Source organism: Oncorhynchus mykiss, chromosome 31 (genome assembly GCF_013265735.2).
Source record: "Oncorhynchus mykiss isolate Arlee chromosome 31, USDA_OmykA_1.1, whole genome shotgun sequence".
NCBI classification, from domain to species: Eukaryota; Metazoa; Chordata; class Actinopteri; order Salmoniformes; family Salmonidae; genus Oncorhynchus; species Oncorhynchus mykiss.
The window spans coordinates 18,614,648-18,631,977 of record NC_050571.1 but is presented as its reverse complement, the minus strand read 5'-3'; the positions used below and the strand labels follow the sequence as shown (position 1 = coordinate 18,631,977).

Genomic DNA, 17,330 nt, shown 5'->3' with positions numbered 1-17,330 from the left:
TAAGATGACATGCTGTATGACGCAAATATTATTTCCTGATGGATACAATGGTTATCATCCCAATCATATCTACCCATAGCCAAGGTCACATGGCCTTGAACTACCATCAGCATTACTTGTAGTTGACTGCAATGAGGTAATTACATGCAAACCAGTCTGTCTGTGAGAGTGCCAGAGGGAGGCCCTGCCATCTATGGTGCCCTGCCATCTATGGTGCCCTGCCATCTATGCTGCCCTGCCATCTATTGCATTTATTTGACGTCTCTGGTCATTTGAGGCATGGTACGAGGCAGTGAGAACACAAAATGATTGCAGTTGGTGTCATCTCCACTTGCTTGGAGTCATTGTTTCATTGGCACTTTTTAATGGCTTATTTCACATGTAATTGGGATGTGAAATTCAAACTAAATGTTCTCTGCACCACCATGGCTTTCCTACCTTCTGATACTTAACCATAAATGACATACGTCTAACTATTGTGGCGGGTGGCTCTTTGGGCAGGCCTACAGGATGACGTCCTGTTTTCAATTATACTAATGGTATGTTAGTCCAAGCTGAAACAACTCCTTTTTGTTCTTCCCGTCTCTTCTCCCTTCCTAACTTGTTCCTCTCGCTCCTTCTGTAGGTACCAGATCGTGGTGGAGATCATTCAGGCCACCACCATCAGCAGCCTCCCCCAGCTGAAGAAACAGAAAGGTAGGCCATGAACAACAACTCCACTGTCTCTAGTGAACAACCTTTAGCTACAGGCTGTGCTCTTGACGCTTTATGAATACGGTCTAGAGTAGGAGTGCTGATCTGGGATCAGGTCCCGCCCTGTCCATGTAATCTTATTTAATGTGAACTAAAAAGGAAAACTGATTCTAGATCAGCACTCTTACTCTGAGATGCTTTATGCGTACGGGTCCAGGTCTATAACAGCTCTGACGTCAATGGAGTTTGATGTTGCATCTATGACTAAGAGCTATGATTGACAGCTGGGCAGTTACCAAGGTGGTGGCACAGTGATTACCCAGAGAAATTAACCGGAAATTTCCTATGAGGCGAAGGGTCTTTATGAGCCAGTGAATGCATTAAAATGTTTCTCTCTCAGCAAGCTGCAACACTTTAATATTCTCTCTTTCTCAGCGAGTTGCGATGGGCAGTGGACTGGAAACTGACAGGCTGGAAGCTAAATGTCATTCACTGATCTCTCACACAGCAGAAAGGAGAGGCTGCCGTTGTCAGTCTTCACCTTTTCTCAGATGAATTGAGCGATATGATTCAGAGAAAGAGGGTGGATGATTTGTATGTGATGAATGAGAAAGACATTGTGGCAACTCCAATGTGAGCTAAAAGCTGTTCACTTGATCCTCTGTCTCACCCCATCTGCCTCCCAGCCAGGCTTTCATTACCTCTGTACAGGGGGGAAATTGAGTTATGTTTGTAGGAGGGCAGATGATGTTTCCTCCACAACGTAGTGCGTCATGTTCTCATTCACCCTCCTCTAGTCCATCCAGAGACGTCATGTTGAAAATAGATGTAACATGAGTTGTTTGAATCATCCTAACACAGTAATGGGGATGGTGTGGAACTCAATAGTGTCAATTTGTCTGAAGGATTCATGTCCCATCTCCTGTCTGAGACCTGCAGGGTTCTCTTGTTCTCTCTGTCTGAGGGAGCTAGTTTTATTGGTCTCAATACAAGGTTGATAAAGAATCTCTTCTCTCATCACTATTTGAAGGGCTGTGCCTTTGTCCTTGGTGTTGGCTTTGATTAACCTATCAAATCTTTGGATTAAAGCATCTGTGGCCTCGGTGGTGGTATTTAACTGATCAACCGTATATTTTAAATATACTAAGATGTCTTCCGACAACTCGTCCCTACAGACAGTAAAGGGAAGGAGACTGCAGCCATGAAGGCCGACCTGCTCAGAGCACGCAACATGAAGCGCTACATCAACCAGCTGACTGTGGCCAAGAAGCAGTGTGAAAAACGCATCCGTCTCCTGGGGGGCCCCAACTACGAACAGCAGGAGGAGGGCTGCACGGACGAGGGAGAGGGGCCCCAGAGTCAGAGGGTATGACTATACACACACACACACTGTGCCCAGTGTTGATGTTTGGCTGGGGTTTATGTCAGTCTGTCTGCAGTCCCTCTGCTCTAAACCCTCTAAATCCAAAAAAAAAAAACTATTCTCAAAAAATGATATTGCTACATGCGCCGAATACTTTGTGAAATGCTTACTTACAAGCCCTTTAACCAACAATGCAGTTAAGAAAATATTTACTAAATAAACTAAAGTTTTTAAAAAAGCAACACAATAAAATAACAGTAACGAGGCTATTTATACAGGGAGTACCGAGTCAGTGTGCGGGGGTACAGGTTAGTCGAGGTAATGTGTACATGTAGGTAGGGGTGCATAGATAATAAACAAAGAGTAACAGCAGTGTTAAAAAAAAGGGGGGGTGGGGGTCAATGCAAATAGTCTAGGTAGCCATTTGATTAACTGTTCAGCAGTCTTAGAGCTTGGGGGTAGAAGCTGATCAGAAGCCTTTTGTACCTAGACTTGGTGCTCCGGTACCCCTTGCCATGCGGTAGCAGAGAGAACAGTCTATGACGGGTGGCTAGAGTCTTTGGCAATTTTTAGGGTCTTCCTCTGACACTGCCTGGTATTAAGGTCCTGGATGGCAGGAAGCTTGGCCACAGTGATGTACTGAGCCGTATGCTCTACCCTCTGTATCGCCTTGCGGACGGATGCCGAGCAGTTGCCATACCAGGCTGTGACGCAACCAGTTAGGATGCTATCGATGGTGCAGCTGTAGAACAGCATTCTCATGTATGTGTTCCTTTTGTCCAGGTGGGAAAGGATAGTGTGGAGTGCAATAGAGATTGTGTCATCTGTGGATCTGTTGGTGCGGTATGCTAATTGGAGTGGGTCTAGGGTTTTTGTGTTGATGTGAGCCATGACCAGCCTTTCAAAGCATTTCATGGCTACAGAAGTGAGTGTTACAGGTTGGTTGTCATTTAAGCAGGTTACCTTGGTGTTCTTGTGCACAGGGACTATGGTGGTCTGCTTGAAACATGTTGTTATTACAGACTCAGTCAGGGACAGGTTGAAAATGTCAGTGAAGACACTTGCCAGTTGGTCAGCGCATGCTTGGAGTACACATCCTGGTAATCCTTCTAAACCAGGGATGTCAAACTCATTCCATGTAGTGTCGGCTGGTCTTACATTTTTTTTACTTTCAATTAAGAACTCGTCAACCAGGTCTGGGGACAATCGGCCCTCAGAGGAATGAGTTTGACACGTGCTCTAAACCCTCTAAACTCTGATTAAATCCTGTTTTATTACACAGCAGAACAGCCAAGATGGCTGAACAGCCAAGACGGCTGAACAGCCATGTGTTTGTTTGACAGTGTAATATCTACAGCACACACATGCACTGAGCCCTTTGGCATTTCACAGTAAGGGCTGTGTTGACATACCCGGAGGTTCCCTATAGAGTATAATTACAGCAGGGAGAGGAAGACCTTATTGCCTCCCATTACATTAGTTCATATTGTAACTGTATTTGAGTGTCATTAAACATTACTTTGACTCCTCTGCAGTCCCAGATGCCTGAGCTTTAATGAATGTGGGCCTGGCATTCCCTTATCTGGAGTTCAGTAACTGATCGGATGAGGCTCTGGTCAAAGTAGTGCACTATGTAGAAAATGGGGTGCTATTTGGGATGCAGTCTGTGTCAGCCCACCCTGAACACCCTGTTGGAACATTGGCCCATTAGTCCCGTAACGACATGAGCTCTCAATGTTTTTGACGAGCACAGTGTCTGTTTCTGGCAGTGATAAATAACCTCAGGTCTCCTCACCACACTGAATAGTGCTCTACTCTGTACATTTTTGTTGTCACCTTTAAATTGGCTCGCTAACCTTCAAATCAATGGCATTTATTGACTGCCACCCTATTCTGATTCAGAGGGGTTGAGTTAAATGCGGAAGACACATTTCAGTTGATGCATTGTTGTACAACTGACTAGGTATCCCCCTTTCCCTATTCCCTACATAGTGGACTACTTTTGACCATAGCCCTGTGTTTTAAAGGTAGTGACCTGCCATTTGGGATGCACAGTCTGCTGTTCTCTGGGGCCAGTATACAGGCTTCCTATGGTCATGAAAACCCTGGAAAAGTCATGACATTTTACAATTGTGTTTTCCAACCCTCAGTTTTGGAATTCAATTTTAAGAATTTGTTCATGTAATTTATTTAGGCACAGTTTAAAAAATATATTTTATCGATCAAATAAAAATCTACATATCAGCCAGGATTGGAATGACGCTTTAGTGCATGTGTGTTTATGCGCATCACTTGCATGTGTGCACAACGAGTGGGACGTTTCTCAAGGACGGAGACAGCAGCAGGTAGGCCAAGCCTGTAAAATATGATAGAGAACAAACTAATAACTAATTAGGCATCCAATGTAAGGGACATTGCAACACAATACATTGCTAGTCAGCCTGCAAGTAAACACATCTAAGGACTAAGGTAGTACATAAAAAAGTTTTATTTAACCCTTATTTAACTAGGCAAGTCGGTTAAGAACAAATTCTTATTTACAATGACAGCCTACCAAAAAGCCTCCTGCGGGGATGGGGCCTGGGATATATATATATATATATATATAAGAACTTTTTAATACAATATAAATATAGGATAAAACACATATTACAACAAGAGAACACTACATAGAAACCTAAGACAACAACATAGCAAGGCAGCTACACATGACAACATAGCAAGGCAGCTACACATGACAACAGTATGGTAGCAACATAACAACAACATGGTAGCAACACAACATGGTAGCAGAACTTAACATGGTACAAACAGTATTGGACATAGACAACAGCACAAATGTCAAGAAGGTAGAGACAACAATACACCACACATAGCAGTCACAACTGTCTGTAAGAGTGTCCATGATTGAGTTTTTGAATGAAGAGATTGAGATAAAATTGTCCAGTTTGAGTGTTTGTTGAAGCTCGTTCCAGCTGCAGCGAACTGAAAAGAGGAGCGACCCAGGAATGTTTGTGCTTTGTGGACCTTTAACAGATTGTGACTGGCAGAACGGGTGTTGTATGTGGAGGATGAGGGCTGCAGTAGATCTCTCCAGATAGGGGGGGAGTGAGGCCTAAGAGGGTTTTTATAAATAAGCATCAACCAGTGGGTCTTGCGACGGGTTTATAGAGGAGTATAGAGTGCAGTGATGTGTCCTATAAGGAGCATTGGTGGCAAATCTGATGGCCGAATGGTAAAGAACATCTAGCCGCTCGTGAGCACCCTTACCTGCTGATTTATAAATGATGTCTCCATAATCTAGCATGGGTAGGATGGTCATCTGAATCAGGGTTAGTTTGGCAGCTGGGGTGAAAGAGGACCGATTACAATAGAGGAAACCAAGTGTAGATTTAACTTTAGCCTGCAGCTTTGATATGTGCTGAGAGAAGGACAGTGTACCGTCTAGCCATACTCCCAAGTACTTGTATGAGGTGACGACCTCAATCTATAAACCCACAGAGGTAGTAATAACACCTGTGGGGAGAGGGTCATTCTTCTTACCAAACCACATGACCTTTTGTTTTGGAGTTGTTCAGAACAAGGTTAAGAGCAGAGAAAGCTTGTTGGACACTAAGAAAGCTTTGTTGTAGAGCATTTAACACAAAATTCGGGAAGATGCCAGCTGAGTAGAGGACTGTATCATCTGCATATAAATGGATGAGAGAGCTTCCTACTGCCTGAGCTATGTTGATGATGTGATTTGAGAAGAGCGTTGGGCCTAGGGTTGAGCCTTTGGGTACTCCCTTGGTGACAGGCAGTGGCTGAGACAGCAGATTTTCTGACTTTATACACTGCACTCTTTGAGAGCGGTAGTTAGCAAACCAGGCCAAAGACCCCTCGGAGACACCAATACTCCTTAGCTGGCCCAAAAGAATGGAATGGTCTTCCGAATCAAAAGCTTTGGCCAAGTCAATAAATGGTCAGAGAGTGACACATTCTTCCCTGCATTTTGCTGATATAGGGTGTAATCAGTTTCTATTGGACAACTTCAGGTATGTTTATCCTGTTTCACTCCGTTTGAGAAACACTGTTCACTTTTGTAGCAGCCACGTTGGATTCCTTTTTGCATCTACACACACTCTCCTCACCTTGTCCCTTCACTTGTGGACTTCAAATAATGACAATGTCTCTTGCTTCTCCTTCATTTTGAGAAAAAATGAATTTGTTCAAAGCTGTTGTCTTTTTCTCTGAGACAACTACTCACCACATTTTATGCACTACAGTGCTAGCTAGCTGTAGCTTATGCTTTTCAGTACTAGATTCAATCTCTGATCCTTTTATTGGCTGGACAACATGTCAGTTCTTGCTGCAAGAGCTCTGATAGGTTGGAGTACGTACTCCGGAAGTTGAGCCTCCTAACCATGAGCCTCCTAGGTTTTTTTTTATTGAAGTCAATGTACCCAGAGGAGGACGAAAGCCAGCTGACCTCTGGCTACACCATGGTGCTACCCTACAGAGTGCTGTTGCAGCCACTGTAGACCATCATTGCAAAATAGTGTTTAAATCATTTATTTGGTGACAAGATTATATTTAGTGTTGTTTTATCTAAAATGTTTGAGCAGGGCTGGTATCAAAAGCCGTTATGCAAACCCCCTGTGTTCTGTCTGTTCCCTGTAGATCCTCCAATTTGAAGAGATCATGTCTAACCCAGGGTTCCGGGAGCACTTCCGTGTCTACATGGAGCGAGTGGACAAAAGGGCTCTCATCAGCTTCTGGGAGCTAGTGGAGATGCTCAAGACTGCCAACAAGGTAAAGTTGTCACATCCTCCAAAATTAAACGTTAAGCCAGTGTTAGTGACGACTGACATCATGTAAAATATCTCAGACAGGTAACATTACGCTGAGACTTGTGGTGAAACTAAATCTGTCTTTTAAAGCTGAAAACCCAGTGCACATCCTGACTTGTTTTTTCCCAGAACGAGGTTCCCCAGCTGGTGGGGGAGATCTACCAGAACTTCTTTGTGGAGAGCAGGGAGATCCCGGTGGAGAAAGCCCTGTACAAGGAGATCCAGCAGACCCTGGTGGGGAACAAGGGCACGGACGTGTTCCACCGGATCCAGGGGGATGTGTATGAGACCATGAAGGAGCGCTACTACCCGTCCTTCCTGGTCTCTGACCTCTACGAGAGGCTCATCAGGAGAGAGGAGCAGCAGTGCAGCTCCCAGTCCAGCAGCGAGGACAAAGACGAAGGGGTAAGCTGGGAAGGGGACATGCACTGGCGCAGATGTTCACATACCAGCCAGCATGTGCTACAGTGTTGTCCGCGGAGTACCACAGTACGAGTCATAACCATAAAACCTAGCAGTCAAACAGGGAAATGGTTCTAATCATTTTTTGCACCATGAATGTTTCCTGTAGGGAATTTTAGAAACACTTAAAATAAGGGTTGTGTTTCACGTAGGCTTACCCTGGCATGACATTTTGATAACCATGTAGATCTCTCTAGGACAAAGTGACTTATCAATACATTCACATGTATTCACCTCCCAGAAATGTTAATGTGACTATCATAAAGAACTACAAATGCCATAATGATCTGGACGAGACTGCTGAATTGAGGCAAAGTTAAAAAATATCTGGATTAACTATCTAATGTTAGCTAAATTTAGTAATGAATAAATTGGGAACATTTCTTTAAATGGACAATTCTGTGAACTGTTTTGTGCAAGTTTTGAATTGACACAATGCCTGTTAGCAAAGGTGTCAGCTAGAGATGATGTGCAGGAGTTTGCAGGGACTTGTAGTCTTACATGATGTCTACTTTGCTAATTTGCATTTTCGAATCTGAGAGTAAATACAGGTGAATATATTGATAAGTCACCTTGTCCTAGAGAGATTTACATGGTTGTCAAAACGTCAAGCCAGGGTAAGCCTACACGAAACACAGCCCTTATTTTAACTGTAAAATCCCCTATGGGAAGAATTTGTGCTGGAAAAACAATTGGAACCATTTCCCTGTTTGACTGCTAGGTTTTCTGGGTGTTATGACACCTCCACTGTGGGGCTCTATTAGCATTGTGGCAAGTTAATCCACGTTTGTATTATCACCATCATCTAAACCTCCACCTCTGCACAGCTCCAGGTTCTGGAGGGAGGGGAGGAGGCGCTGGACGAGGGCACTAAAGGCATCAATGAGCAGGCCAGCTACGCTGTCAACAAGCTGCGCCAGCTCTACGACAAGCTGGAGTACAAACGTCAGGCCCTGGGCTCCATCCAAAATGCCCCCAAGCCAGACAAAAAGGTATCCCACTACACCGTTCAGCTGCTATTGTTTCAATGCATAGCGAGTGTGTTTTTATGAACATTGATATTGAGTGTACCCTCAAGGTTGCATCCTTTCTATTTATGGTTACTTGACGAATACAAAAGCCCATCATTGACTGTGCTGCTGTCATTTACCTGCAGGCCGAGCACACTTTTTCTACCTCTCTCTCTGTCTGTCTGTGTGTTGGCATTCATAAAGAACCCATTCATTTTTCCCTGAAAGAATGTCTGCCCCTACCTATAATACAAGCAGCCCTTGAAAACTGACATTGATTAAACAGCCACCTTTAAATCAAAATGTATTTGTCACATGCTTCATTAACAACAGGTGTGGACTAACAGTGAAATGCTTACTTACGGGTCCATCCCAACAATGCAGAGAGGAAAAGAAAGAGAAATAATATTTATTGTATCAAATCAAACTTTATTTGCCACATGCCCCGAATACAGCAAGCGTAGACTTTACCGTGAAAATCTTACTTACAAGCCCTAAACCAACAGTGCAGTTCAAGAAGAAGAACATATTTACCAAGTAGGCAAAAGTAACACAATAAGAATAACGAGGCTATATACAGGGGGCACCGGTACCGAGCCAGTGTGCAGGGGTACAGGCTAGTTGAGGTAATCTGTACATGTAGGTGGGGGCGAAGTGACTATGCATAGGTAACAAACAGCGAGTAGCAGCAGTGTACGAGAGAGGGGGGGGTGTCAATTTAAATTGTCCGGTGGTGATTTTTATGAATCGTTCAGCAGTCTAATGGCTTGGAGGTAGAAGCTGTTGAGGAGCCTATTGGTCCTAGACTTGGCGCTCTGGTACTGCTTGCCGACTTGGGTGACTGGAGTCTGACAATTTTATGGGCTCTCCTCTGACACCGCCTATTATATAGGTCCTGGATGGCAGGAAGCTTGGCCCCAGTGATGTACTGGGTCGTTCGCACTACCCTCTGTAGTGCCTTACGGTCAGATGCCGAGCTGTTGCCATACCAGGCGGTGATGCAACCATTTAGGCAGGTTACCTTTGCTTCCTTGGGCACAGGGACTATGGTGGTCTGCTTGAAACATGTAGGTATTACAGACTCGGTCAGGGAGAGGTTGAGAGCGTTATCACACAGTCATCCAGAACAGCTGGTGCTTTCGTGCTTGTTTCAAAACAAGCATAAAAGGCATTTAGCTCGTCTGGTAGGCTCGCGTCACTGGGCAACTCGAGTTTGGGTTTCCCTTTTGTAAGTCCATAATAGTTTGCAAGCCCTGCCTCCGATGAGCGTCAGAGCCGGTGTAGTAGGATTTAATCTTCATCCTGTATTGACGCTTTGCTTGTTTGATGGTTCGTCTGAGGGCATAGAGGGATTTCTTATAAGCGTCCGGATTAGTCTCCCGCTCCTTGGTACTGTGTATGAGACACAGTTGGTACTCTGTCTGGGTTAGAGCCATCTTTTGACGTGTGTGTGTGCGCGCGCGCTCTCCTCTCTCAGATTGTGTGTAAACTGAAGGAGGAGATTGGGGCCATGGAGAAGGAGCACAGTGACCTGCAGCTGCACATCTCCCGCACAGACTGGTGGTGTGAGAACTTGGGCTCCTGGAGGGCCCTCATCACAACAGCTGAGGTGAGTGAGACAAACACACACAGCACCATCCCAACTCTTAGTTATTGACTGTGTTCCAGTGATATGACAGCAGCGCAGCAGTGAGCTCTCTAGTCTCCTGTGTCCAGGGCTCCAGTACCTCTGGCCAAACTCGAAACAGATAAAACCCTGATCTGAGAGCAACGAGCCAGAGAGAAACGAATGCATCTACACCTTCCGGAACCTTTATTACGCACAGCACTAATAACAGAGCTTCTGTCTAGTCTAGATGGATGAGAGAGAGGTAGGAGCTCAGACTGAGGAAGAAAATACAAAACTGAAAGGAAGGATAAAATGGTCCCAGTCATCATTTGTATGGTGTTATTGATTGGACTACAGATGTAGGATCTTAATTTGATCATCCAGTTGCAGAAAGAACTGTCCTGCATTGCAGGAAATGTAAAGCATTTAGTGTATTTGAGGTTTAAAAAGGCATTTGAGACTTGATTTTTCCCTTACGAAAAAATATATGAACCCGTACAAAAATCTCCACAAATTATATTATTATTCACATTACCTGTTGCCGCATGATTATTTTCAAGCTGTAGCAAACTGGCTCAAATATAAGATCCTACATCTGTACATTGTATGAGCCTTTTATCTCCTTCAAATCACATTTTATTTCTCACATGGGCCGAATACAACAGGTATACAACAACCTTACCGTGAAACACTGAACCAACAATGCAATTTTTAAGGAAGTGAGAAACATTTGCTAAAAGGAAAAATGGCAACACAATAAAATAACAATGACGAGGCTGTATACAATTTAAGCTGTTCGGGTATGTGGAAGGACGAGGGCCTCATTTGCATATTACTCCTCACGCTTCATTTAGTCTGGGAGACAAGCTTTGATTAATGCTTTGTCTGTTAATTGGCTGTGAAATGTCTAAACACAGGAGGACTGAAAGGACACCACTCTCCAAAGTTCACTCTGCACAATCCCCCTCCAAGGCCTAATGCTATGCTGCTAAGCTAATAGCCATGTCGGATTCTGCTCAGCCAAAAGCAAATTTGTGTTTGTAGTGATGTTCAATTAAGCATGGTAGTATTGTCTCCAATTCTTCATTATGGTAATGAGCTAATCAGCCAACCTTTTAAAGATGTCCTTTAGTCAGAGTTAATTTGTTCTCATCATTGGAGTGTTTTCTTAGCATACCCTCATTGATACAGTATATCAAATTAAATTGTATTTGTCACATGTGCCGAATACAACAGATGTCGACCTTACAGTGAAATGCTTACTTACAAGCCCTTAACCAACAATGCAGTTTTTAAAAAAAATACAAAAATAATTAAGAATAAGAAATAAAAGTAACAAATAATTAAAGAGCAGCAGTAAAATAACAATAGCGAGGCTATATACAGAGGGTACCGGTTACTCGAGGTAATATGTACATGTAGGTAGAGTTATTAAAGTGACTATGCATAGATAATAACAGAGTAGTATACTAATTGATATGGTGACTGTTTTTTAGGGATGGGAATTGCCTGGGACTTCAAGATACAACATTATCACCATACTTAGGTGCCGATACGATATGAATTGCGATTGTCCCGAAGGTGTGGGGGCGGCAGGTAACCTAGTTGTTAAGAGCGTTTGAATCACCAAGCCGGAAAGGTGGAAAAATCTGTCGTTCTGCCCTTCAGAAAGGCAGTTAGTCCCCAAAAACTCCTCCCCATCTCTGATTCAGAGGGGTTGGGTTAAATGTGAAAGATACATTTGGGTTGAATGCATTGTTGTGCAACTGACTAGCTATTCCCTTTCCCTTCACTATTCAATTTGTATTGACAACTGACTAGCTATTCCCTTTCCCTTCACTATTCAATTTGTATTGACAACTGACTAGCTATTCCCTTTCCCTTCACAATTCAATTTGTATTGACAACTGACTAGCTATTCCCTTTCCCTTCACAATTCAATTTGTATTGACAACTGACTAGCTATTCCCTTTCCCTTCACAATTCAATTTGTATTGACAACTGACTAGCTATTCCCTTTCCCTTCACAATTCAATTTGTATTGACAACTGACTAGCTATTCCCTTTCCCTTCACAATTCAATTTGTATTGACAACTGACTAGCTATCCCCTTTCCCTTCACAATTCAATTTGTATTGACAACTGACTAGCTATTCCCTTTCCCTTCACTATTCAATTTGTATTGACAACTGACTAGCTATCCCCTTTCCCTTCACAATTCAATTTGTATTGACAACTGACTAGCTATCCCCTTTCCCTTCACTATTCAATTTGTATTGACAACTGACTAGCTATCCCCTTTCCCTTCACTATTCAATTTGTATTGACAACTGACTAGCTATCCCCTTTCCCTTCACTATTCAATTTGTATTGACAACTGACTAGCTATTCCCTTTCCCTTCACTATTCAATTTGTATTGACAACTGACTAGCTATCCCCTTTCCCTTCACTATTCAATTTGTATTGACAACTGACTAGCTATCCCCTTTCCCTTCACTATTCAATTTGTATTGACAACTGACTAGCTATCCCCTTTCCCTTCACTATTCAATTTGTATTGACAACTGACTAGCTATCCCCTTTCCCTTCACTATTCAATTTGTATTGACAACTGACTAGCTATTCCCTTTCCCTTCACTATTCAATTTGTATTGACAACTGACTAGCTATTCCCTTTCCCTTCACTATTCAATTTGTATTGACAACTGACTAGCTATCCCCTTTCCCTTCACTATTCAATTTGTATTGACAACTGACTAGCTATTCCCTTTCCCTTCACTATTCAATTTGTATTGCGATTTGATACTGCTATTTCTAGTTCCAAACATGGTGCTAACTATATATTGTCTGCAGAGAGACGAGAACCATGATAAAAAAACAAGTTTTGATCGTCATCCAAAAACATGACAGACATGAAATTAGTAGAAAATTGTAATATCTTCGGCTGTGAGTGATGGGGGAAAAATCTGCCCCAGCTACAATTATTTGAATAACTCAATAGCTGTTTTGTGCATAAAGGTGAGGACTAAAGTGTCTGATTGGGAATGTTCAAATCTGACATCTATGTGACAGTGTATGGAAATGGTGTTTCTTGGCTGGGCATCAGTTAAACTGCAGTACCGAAGCAACATTGTAGGAGCTTCTAGACCAGAACCCTGGCCCCTTGGTTCAGACGAATACATCCCAGAGAGGCCCAGCTCATGAGTTCCATGAGCAGAAGATTTTAATTTAGAATGGAAAATGTAATATGTTTATGCAACAAATGTTGGTGCATCGAACCGACTCGCATCGATTCGTTCTCTAATCAAATCACATCTCTCCGAATCGTTTCAAACTAAAACGTATCGTTCCTGTATTGGAGCCCATGTTTCTAGATACTTTTCGAATCGTCTTGAAAGGGAAAGATGCACATCCCTAGAACACTGGTTCCCAACCTTTGTTGAACTGTGACAAACCTCGATGTGATAAAAGATTCTGCCACAAATGTATTTAGTGCAATTTTATTTTATTTTTTAACTTTTTATTTAACTAGGCAAGTCAATTGACTTCTTCAGGATCGGTGTCCCTTTCTCGGGACGGTTGAGCTAACATAGGCTAATGCGATTAGCATGAGGTTGTACGTAACAAGAAAATCTCCCAGGACGTAGACATATCTGATATTGGCAGAAAGCTTAAATTATTGTTAATCTAACTGCACTGTTCAATTTACAGTAGCTATTACAGTGAAATAATACCATGCTATTGTTTGAGGAGAGTGCACAATTTTGAACATGAAAAGTTATTAATAAACAAATTAGGGACATTTGGGCAGTCTTGATACAATTTGTTTGACAGAAATGCAATGAATCAGTCTAAAACTTTGCATATACACTGATGCCATCTAGTGGCCAAAATCTCAATTGCATCTGGGCTGGAAAAATACATTATGGCCTTTCTCTTGCATTTCAAAGATAATGGTACAAAAAAATGCAAAAGAACAGTATTTTTTAAAATGTGTTTTATCTTTTACCAGATCTATTGTGTTCTACTACATTCCTTTCACATTTCCATAAACTTCAAAGTGTTTCCTTTCAAATGGTGCATATCCTTGCTTCAGTGCCCGAGCTACAGGCAGTTAGATTTGGGTATATCGTTTTAGGCAAAAATTGAAAAAAATGGCCTAATCCTTAAGAGCGTCCCGCAAATATCCAAAGAAAGAAAAACATAAAATAGGTCTTACTTTTGAACGGAAAGGTCTAGAAATAAGCGGTTTTCTACAAAGGTGGAACCACAGAGTGGAAGCCACTCCGTTTGTTTCTATGGCAGAGGATGGGGTACTGCTAACACTAATCCGATTTGCCTGTGCTAATGGTGAATGATACAAATGACTTTACTCGTGATGCGCACCCCTCAAATGTAACAACAGCCATACCCCTAACATGGTTACATCTGGATGGTTGCTTCAAGTCAGGTGCGCTCTTGACTTGAAGCAACCATCCAGATGTAACCATGTGCCATTCAATGTATTATTTGATTTTCTTTCTGCACGGGTGTTTCTAAGTCAACCCAGCACACTGGTTGAAAAACCACTGCCCTAGAGAACAAGCTATAGTATGGAAAATACCGGAGTTTTGGCTCAGGTACAGCTGACTAACGCTACCTAGCAAAAAGTCTTGATTTTTTTCTCACGTTTTGTTCGGTTAGACTCTCTCTAAAATGGATTACATGTTTTTTTTCTCATCAATCTATATACAATACCCCAATAATGACAAAGCGAAGAAAAAAAAATTATAAACTTTTGCAAATGTATTCAAAATAAAAAAACATCTATTCAGACCGTTTACTATGAGACTCAGAATTGAATACCGGTGCCTCCTGTTTCCATTGATCATCCTTGATGTTTCTACAACTTGATTGGAGTCCACCTGTGGTAAATTCTATTGGATTGCACATGATTTGGAAAGGTGCCGTTCTGCACTAACTCATTTTTATTCCAACATTTGGAACAACACTAATAAATAATCATAACATTTAAAACTTGTATGTATGTGTATATATAATAAACATATACACGGAAAAAAATAAGACCCATAAATATCAAAAAGAAGTAACAAAGACAAATAGAAACAAATTTGTGTTGATTTGGCACTGGAGCATCAATACATTACCCATCCCCCAACACTGTCAACCAAGAGTCAAGACTACATTACCCATCCCCCAACACTGTCAACCAAGAGTCAAGACTACATTACCCATCCCCCAACACTGTCAACCAAGAGTCAAGACTAAACCAATTCACCTTGCTGGTGTTTTTTATTATTCTTAACGATTTAGCACTCCAAGGTTAATTGACCCACAGTCCCACACGGTGACATGATATCATTGACCCACAGTCCCACACGGTGACATGATATCATTGACCCACAGTCCCACACGGTGACATGATATCATTGACGTGACGTGCAAATGAGCGATAGAAAACCGATCAAATGTCACCATTTCATGATTAAATTTTTTGTGCAGGCACGCCGTGCCGCCCTCAGCAAGATGCCACCCTGGGCGGCTGCCCATGTCGCCTATATCTATATCCGCCACTGATTGAGTTCTTGGTCACCACCTGGATCAAGGCCCCATTTTTCTCCCATCAGTACACCTTGCTCTCATCCTACTGTAACCATTGGCCATTGTCTTGGAATTATTCTTACCAAAAGATAGACTTTTAGATTTCTTTAATTATTGCAATAATGGAGCATTAACGTTTTCTCAATGGTGATTGTTAAGAGCCCAACGAGCAGAATTGGGTCACAACCTATATAAGTACATCCTCCTGAGTCTTCATGACAAACAACAAATGTGTCGGTTGGCTCTAGAGGTGAAGTTTTGTATGTCAGAAAGGAGTAATCCCCCAGCCAGATTGCATTTGCTGTGAAGACTGTTCTAATTGTATAGGATCCAGGGTTTGGCCCCAAAGACAAGGTTCTTCTTATCAGCTGTCCGTACCGGAGACATCTCCTCCCTGGTACACAAACACCAACTCATTCTTTGGAGTGCAGGCTGTAGGTTTTTTCACCAAGACATCCTAAATCAATTGCCAGCGCCAAGCCCCAGAGGTCCAACTCCACAGATGAGAGAGTACTGAGAAACCTTATTCGATGCATAAACCGTATTAAAACACAGTCTTGTCATTTTCTACCATACCCTACTCTCTGACCACTTGGTCTCACCCTACTGTAGCCATTGACCATACTCTCTGACCATGTTCTAACTCTGTGTCCACAACTCATTCTTTGCAGTGAAATAAAGGGAAATGATTCCCTCTGTGTCCCCTATCCCCCACCAGGCAGTAGAGGAGAATGGAGAGCAGATGCCTTGCTACTGCGTCTCAGTGAGCCTGCTGGAGGGAGACGACTCTAAGAACAGCCGCTGGAGCGTCACCAGGAAGCTTATAGAGTTCCAGGCCCTGCACCGAAAACTGACTGAGGTAAAGGATCCTCCATGCTAATGTTTTTGCCTGCCTAGCTAGCGTCTCTGACTCACCCTCTGTCTGCCCCCCAACAACAGCCTTTTAATTACCACAGTCCTGCACTGCTACATCACAGCCGTTTGTTTCAAATATCACTGCCTGCCATCTGATAATCACCCTAACAATGCTTCCACCGTCCGGTTGCCATGGAGATGGAGTGAGTCACCATGCCACTGCATTTCATGAGGTGCTACAAACAACGAGACTTGAAGACTGAAACATAACTCCTCTTGTTCTCTCTCTCCTCTCTTTGATTTTATGTTCTTTATGCAGTGTTTCCCTACCTTGAAAAAAGTCCAGCTTCCCTCCGTCAGTAAACTGCCATTCAAGTCAATTGACCAAAAATTCCTTGAAAAGTCCAAAAACCAGCTCAACAGCTTTTTACAAGTAAGTCACTCTCTGCCAACACGGTTCAACCACACATCATAGTGAAAACGTCACTCAAATCAGTGTTTTGTTTATGTGGAAGGCATTTCTCAGTATCGGTCTCCTAAGGACATCATTTTTCAGAACAGGAGATGTAATTTGAGTTGATGATGTCACATATAGCTACCATTGGGAGCTCAGGTAGTTTGTTTCCTCATTTCAAAATGTTTCTGTCTGATAGGAAATTAATTGTATTGTTTGAGTGGCTCGTTCCTGCTGTTCTCACGGCATGTTGATTGGCCATCATGATTTCAAGCTAGGCTCTTTCAATGTTGGGAGAATTTTTTTTAAAAATGAGACACAACCACAATGTATTAAGTTTGGAGATGAGAGTCAAAGTTTGAGATTAAATTGAGCACATTCTTTACAAGCTTTTACAACTGTTAGTTATGATGGAAAGCTTTACTATTACGAGAATGATGAGGATTTAGTTTG

General features: G+C 42.5%; 1 protein-coding gene across 1 annotated transcript in view; it reads left to right on the top strand.

Moving 5' to 3' along the window:
* The window catches only part of snx25 (sorting nexin 25), a 49,700-nt gene that overhangs the window by 22,330 nt on the left and 10,040 nt on the right, over positions 1 to 17,330 (top strand). The window contains exons 6-13 of the mRNA XM_021583513.2: positions 626 to 696; positions 1,869 to 2,059; positions 6,716 to 6,847; positions 7,015 to 7,290; positions 8,175 to 8,339; positions 9,835 to 9,966; positions 16,287 to 16,427; positions 16,743 to 16,856. Coding sequence (XP_021439188.1) covers positions 626 to 696; positions 1,869 to 2,059; positions 6,716 to 6,847; positions 7,015 to 7,290; positions 8,175 to 8,339; positions 9,835 to 9,966; positions 16,287 to 16,427; positions 16,743 to 16,856 — 1,222 coding nt within the window. The remainder of the gene's footprint in view (positions 1 to 625; positions 697 to 1,868; positions 2,060 to 6,715; positions 6,848 to 7,014; positions 7,291 to 8,174; positions 8,340 to 9,834; positions 9,967 to 16,286; positions 16,428 to 16,742; positions 16,857 to 17,330) is intronic.